General features: G+C 43.6%; 1 protein-coding gene across 1 annotated transcript; it reads left to right on the top strand.

Annotated features, from left to right (window-relative positions):
• Positions 1-32: 32 nt before the first annotated feature.
• Positions 33-1,737, top strand: gsx2 (GS homeobox 2). Its single transcript, XM_008407476.2, has 2 exons — positions 33-767; positions 993-1,737. The coding sequence occupies exons 1-2, from the start codon at positions 392-394 to the stop codon at positions 1,334-1,336; spliced, it is 720 nt and encodes a 239-aa protein (XP_008405698.1). The 5' UTR covers positions 33-391; the 3' UTR covers positions 1,337-1,737.
• Positions 1,738-6,803: the final 5,066 nt, after the last annotated feature.

Consider the following 6,803-nt stretch of genomic DNA (forward strand, 5'->3'; position numbering starts at 1 on the left):
TAATTATTACTGTTGCGTATTACAGTGTTACATCTAGTGGGTGTGAAAAGTCTGAGAATTTTTTCTTATAGAGTAAAGCTCTTCAAAACATTAAATGTGCTCATTTTGATGATTAATGTTCAAATCTTGAAATAATAATAATAAAAAAAAGAGCCAAAATCTGCGAGTTGTGATCGGAGAAGTGCAGAGAGGCGTCACGTGGTTTGGGTCAGTGACAGCGCAAACCCTTGGAGCCGGGTGCGCACGTGGGTGACGATGCAGGGCCAACCCCTCTTCGGGGTCCCTTTTGTTGAACCATCAAACATAAGCACCTTTGGAGATCCCGAGGGCTTCACATGAGAAACGGCCGTCGTCCCGCGCTCTGGTACGATCTCTCCTCTACGGCGCAGCCATGTCCAGGTCCTTCTACGTCGACTCCTTGATCATCAAGGACGCGGTGCGACCTGGCGCGGCCGAGCATCCGGCGCAGGACTTTCTGCTCCCCATCAACGTGCACTCCCCGAGCGTAATGACGGTCGCTGCGCCGGTGTGTCCCTCCAGGAAGAACGGCACGTTCTGCGTGTGCCCGCTGTGCGTCACGTCGCACATCCAGTCTTCGCGCGGTGGCATCCCGATCCTGAAGAGCCAGTTTCCAGGTGTGGAGGCGCAGTTCTGTCAACGGATAGCGCAGCAGCAGCCTTCTGCGCTGGCGCATCCTGGACACGCGTCTGTCTGCACGCCCACCTTCGGCGTCACGGATCCCAGGAGATACCACTGCCTTTCTATTGGTAAGCACCTGCTTCCGCGTTACCCCGACACCTGTTAGAGTAACAGACGCTCGCCGCACCTTCACTTTTGCACTTTTACGCACGAGATTTAGTAACACTTCCCGTTCCGACAGGTACAACACAAGCAAATCTCTGCTTAAACAAACAAACAAACAAACAAACAAACAAACAAACAAACAAACAAACAAACAAACAAACAAAAACCCTCTTTATGCTTTACTGCAGGAAGCTCCTCCGAGAACAGCCACATACAGAACGGCAAAAGGATGCGCACGGCTTTCACCAGCACGCAACTTCTGGAACTCGAGCGGGAGTTCTCCACGAACATGTACCTGTCCAGACTCAGACGCATCGAGATCGCCACGTATCTGAACTTGACGGAGAAGCAGGTGAAAATCTGGTTTCAGAACCGCAGGGTGAAGCACAAGAAGGAAGGAAAAGCCACGCAGAGGAGCGCGCACGGCGGCTGCAAGTGCGCCGGAGCTCACACGAACTATTCCAGGTCGGAGGACGAGGAGTCCTTATCTCCTGCCTCCGCCTCGGAGGAGAAAGAGGTGTCGCCGATTTAAGAGGCGCTCAGACTCCCTTCCGAAGTCCCGTCCGGTTCGCTGGCACTCGCTCTGCCCCGCACGCTGCAGTTGGCATCACCGAAAAGTTGAGGCTCATTTTCCTGCATGAAGTTTGTTCACCTGAAACAAGAAACGATGTGAATTTATGTCAGTGAAAAATTAAAAGCACATACAATTGTCATCTTTTTCTGGAGGGGGGGGGGTGGGGGGGTTACATGTTCGGTTCCCGTTGTTGATTAACCTAAATGAAAAAAAAATGTCGTGAATGTTCTGTCAGTGCAGCTATTCGATCATAGAACATTAAACCCCTCTTGGAAATAGTTCAGGTCTGAAGTGTAGACCTGCGGCCTGCAGCCATGTGTAAACAGTGTGTAAATGTGTATTTATTGTAATAAACACGATCAGTTGACCTGTAACAATCTGTCAGTGTGCTGGCTTGATGTAGTGCGTCTCCAAACCCCGCTGCTTGTTATTTTGGGCCGTTTCACATACGACTAGAAATATAGTTTTAAGGACTGATGAGCACCATCTACTAGTTTGACGTAAATCGTTTTCGGAGACGTCGCTCAGGGTTACTCTGACTTGATCAGGGAGTTATAATCTATCATTTGTCATCAGCTACATGAACCAAACAGGGATCGGAAAGAGGGGGGTGGACATGTAGGGTCTAAGGCAAGTCATTCGAAATTTAATTCAACCATTAAAATATACGTGATACTTAAGAATTTTCAAGATCATTTATAACACGTTTGGGACAATAAACTAAACAAAAAATAACCTGATTTATAATAATGGCTTTATAGTTAAGAAATAAAAGTAGGACTGAGGAAATGTTGAGGATGAATTGACCTGTTGCCAATATTTATGGAAGTCACTACCAAAAGATTTGTGGCGTACATGTAAATAATTTCACATCTACATTTTCTTCCTTATTGCATCAAAATTCATCTTCTTATTCTGGTCATACGTTGTGATATTAGTACAAAAAAAAAGAAAAAGGTTCTCAGTGAAGATTTCTTAATACACTTTTAAAATATATATAGCTGTTAAATTAGTTAGGAAATTTTCAACAAATGTGAGGGAAAATTTGGCATGCATTTGGAGCCAATTTGGAACCTTTGTGACAATAATAAAAAAAAAAAAATCCAAGTTACTGCTTAATGAAGACAGACAGCTGGTACAACTGAACGGGATGCTGAATGCAGGAACATTTCCTCTTCTGACAGAAAACTGTTCCATATAATCAAAAATCATTTCAAGATGAAACACTGACTGATTTTTTCCCCCCACAGTTCATTATATTTAATTAATTATTATGCTGTAATTAAAAAAGAATTTTCCCAGAACAGACCACAAACACCCATTACGGAAACAGATGATAAACAGAATGTATTCTGCATTTATCAAATGTAAGGGAGAAGAAGGAACAGCCAGGGACGAGTGACGCATATTGAAAAGTTCCACACTATGAAAAACATGAACTAAATGAAGAAATAAAACATATAGCACTCATATAACACTTTGCTTTGCTTTAGCAACAACACATTTTTGCAAATACGATATATTTACGGTAAAATCAACAACATCTTTTTACAGTGTACTGTGTGTTAATTTAATTTCTCACACACTGTAAAAAATAAAACCTCAAACTTTTATCTCGCCACAGAAATTTTCACATCATTTAATATTAACTTGTTGCCTCCTTGTGGAGCATCACGTTTTAATATGAACACCTTTTCCCATTAAGCTGTCATTTTTACCACCCCGTAATGTTTCTGTGAGCTCACTTCAGAAACCAGGATCCAGTTTGAGCGAGCTCGCCTGTTAAACTGAAAATGGATGGTTGGAGAAGAAGGGCTTTTTGGCCGTAATTTCTCCTTAGATTTGACCACAAAAGGGAACCCGATAACGCCCCCCCTGGTGGGGGGGCAAGTCGCCAATCGTCCATTAATGTTCGCCTCTGAAAAGATTTCAGTCGTCCCAAAGCGAGTTTAATTGCGTTTTCGGGTCCCACGTTGGATGATTATGAGGCCATGCAGTGGCTGAAGCCGCAGAACGAGGATATATAGAAGTGGGCAAAGGCTTTGACAGGTTAGATTGTCCTGCCTTGGGACCCGCATTTAGCCCGGGACCCCCGACGGCTGCGTGCTCAGAGAGCTTTGAGGGACATCGACAGGGTTCCTCGGAGCCACAGAGAACGATTTAGTCACTGTTTCATTAGGCACTATTTGAACCTTTCAACTTATGGTGAATTAAAAGAGAGAGAGAGAGTGAGCGAGAGAGAGAGGGGGGGTGGTGGAGAGAGGTGGGGGGAATGCTCAAATGGGTAGGGGGGATTAGGTGGGAGGGGCCACTGGAAATTAGCGGACGCCTAATTTAACTCGTTTCTGTTGGGAGTTTGGGATACATTCCTAATTGAGAGGGGAAGCAGGTGAAGTTTTGGTCCCACGCAGGCCCTTTCAGAGCGGGAATAAATGGCCCCCTTTCACGTCCCGCTGCTGATCGTATATTATTGGTGGTGGTGAGGGAGCTGGGGTGGGGGGGTGGGGGGGATTCTAATGAATATATATTGAAGTTCATATTAATCAAACTAGAGTTTCCTTGCTGCAGGTGTGTGCGACCGATAGAACAAACCCACGTCTTTAAGCCTCACACAGGAACGTGACCTGGACTCTGAGCGCCACCGTGAACTCAGACTCACTTTGGTGCTGCGTCCAAACAGACTCGACGTCACCAGAACAGAGCGTGCGGCGCACGCACAGAGATACTTTGGAGTCAAAGCTGCTAAGAGAAGGGGGATTTATTTATTTTTTTTTGAACCTGCCAATGGACTGAAAAATAAGCACAACTTATCCGCAAAGAGGAGATGGGCCACCATTGAAAACGAGGCAATTACGCATGACAAAAGACAATTAATAAGAGCGCTTTTCAGCTGGTCGCAGCTGCTGTCTCATGCGGAGAGATGGAGGCTAGAGGAAGTTGAAGTGGCCAGGAGGATGGAGGGTTGGGTGGGGGGCGGGGGGGTTTGTAGAGAGCAGTTTAGGGGGGAACTGCGTTGTCTCCCTCGGTTTAAGCACCATTCCTGTGTCCGAAGCTTCCCATCTAAATCCCGCTAAGCAACAAGTGAAAGGCTCGGCTGTGAGGAAGACAAAGTTTCTGATCATCGGTGGAAACTAATCGTGCGGTGAAAGTCAGAAGAGTTTTAGTTGTTTTGTTTTTTACCTTTGTGCAAAAGTGCGGTGGGGGTAAAGAAAGAACCCATTTTTCCATCCATTTTCTTTACACCCTTGTCCCTTATTGGGGTCAGGAGGGTTGCTGGTGCCCATCTCCAGTTAACTTTCTGGGCGAGAGGCGGGGTACACCCTGGACAGGTCGCCAGTCTGTCGCAGGGCAACACAGAGACACACAGCCATGCACACACACACTCACACCTAGGGTCAATTTAGACAGACCAATTTAACAGTCATGTTTTTGGACTGTGGGAGGAAGCCGGAGTACCTGGAGAAAACCTACGCATGCACAGGGAGAACATGCAAACTCCATGCAGAAAGACCAGGGCCGGGAATCGAACCCAGAACCTTCTTGCTGAAAGGCAACAACTCTACCAACTGCGCCACTGTGCAGCCCAAGAGAACCCATTTTTGCCCATTTTTATTCCAGACAGAGAATAAAGTTTGACTTTTTATTCCATTTTAGTTATTTTGAATTGCATCACCTGGATGTAATTCAAAATAACTATAAATATGATACACAAATAATTGGCATTATGACAAACCAACAAAGCAGCATTCTTCTGCAGGTGCTTTCTGACTGCTTTGCACATCGTAACTTGTTGAATCTGTTGGAACAGTCAGCTTGACAAGATGACGCTGGTCATTTCTACAAGCCACGCAAACCAAACCGTTTCTAACAGTAGATGTTCTGGTCAGATGAGACCAAAACTCAGCTTCTTGGACCCATTCAATGTATGATGTGTGATAAATTACATTGTATGCATTTAAACAGCTCTGGGAAAAATTAAGAGACCACTGCAACATGATCAGGGTCTCTGATTTTACTTTTTAACTTTTTATATGTTTTAATAAAATGAACATTGTTCTTTTATTCTATGAACTGACAACAGACAGATAGATAGATAGATAGATAGATAGATAGATAGATAGATAGATAGATAGATAGATAGATAGATAGATAGATAGATAGATAGATAGATAGATAGATANATAGATAGATAGATAGATAGATAGATAGATAGATAGATAGATAGATAGATAGATAGATAGATAGATAGATAGATAGATAGATAGATAGATAGATATGAATGCCTTAAAATAACTAAACATTTTTATTTTAAAACCAGGTTTCATTTTCTATACTTCCCTTCATAACTGTAGTTCGCTTTGTGTTGGTGAATCTTAATAAAATATGCTGAATCTTTTAGTCACACTTTTGCAACGTCACAAAAATGTGACTAAAGAATGTGAATACTTTTTCTGTGCAGTAAAACTGGTAGCAGACAAGAAAAGACGTACTTCAGCACCACGGACAGCTCCTGTTGAGGCCCTCCACTCAAAGGGCCCATCATCATCATCATCATCATCATCATCATCATCATCATCATCATCATCATCATCATCATCATCATCATTCTTTTGATTAACACTCCCCTCAAACAGCTGCACACTTAGAGACAAGATGGGTCAGGACATGAAAAAACAACTTTTCCAGAAAAAGCATGCTTTTTATTTTTTAGAACAGAAGCACAATTCAAAAGTGCTGATTACAAATTGTCACTATATAAAAAAAAAACACACAATTAAACTTTGGTGTTACAGTTGTTTCAGAACATTACCTTTTTTCTTTCCTTTTAGCTTTAGCAGCAGTGTGATTAGGAAGGAAGCTGAGGGACTTTTGAGTGAGATGTGAAATTACTGCAAAGCCCCCTGCTGGACGGTTTGAGACAGGACAGAAGAAGAAGAAGAAAAAAAAGAGTGTAAGACTAAACTTGTTCCCAACGGGGATGATATTGGGAGCAGGAATCTATAAATCTTACAAAACCTCTGTAATTTTCCTGGTTTAAAAACGAAACCGAAACAAAAATGAACACCAGAGAAACAAACAAACAAACAACAACAACAAAAAAACCTAAATTAGTGACCGTTTTACCTTATAATGAAGGATTTGGAGGAAAGCATACTTGATAAAAAATTCGCACTGGTTTGGAGGTGTTTAAACCGGTTCACCTGGATGTAATTGGTTAGCACTGAGAGCCTGAGCCTGCTTTGAGGTAAGCTGGGTCTTCCTTAAGCTCAGATCCTTTGTTTGGAGAACAAGGACACTGTTCTTTTCCCTAACATGTGGAAGTAATTGCGCCAAGCGGCTGCATGGAGTGAGGAAGAAGAGGAGGAGGAGGAGGATGGGGGCTGCGGCATCGGGCCCCGGGGCCCTGTCCACACACACACACACA

Source organism: Poecilia reticulata, linkage group LG4 (assembly GCF_000633615.1).
Source record: "Poecilia reticulata strain Guanapo linkage group LG4, Guppy_female_1.0+MT, whole genome shotgun sequence".
NCBI lineage: Eukaryota > Metazoa > Chordata > Actinopteri > Cyprinodontiformes > Poeciliidae > Poecilia > Poecilia reticulata.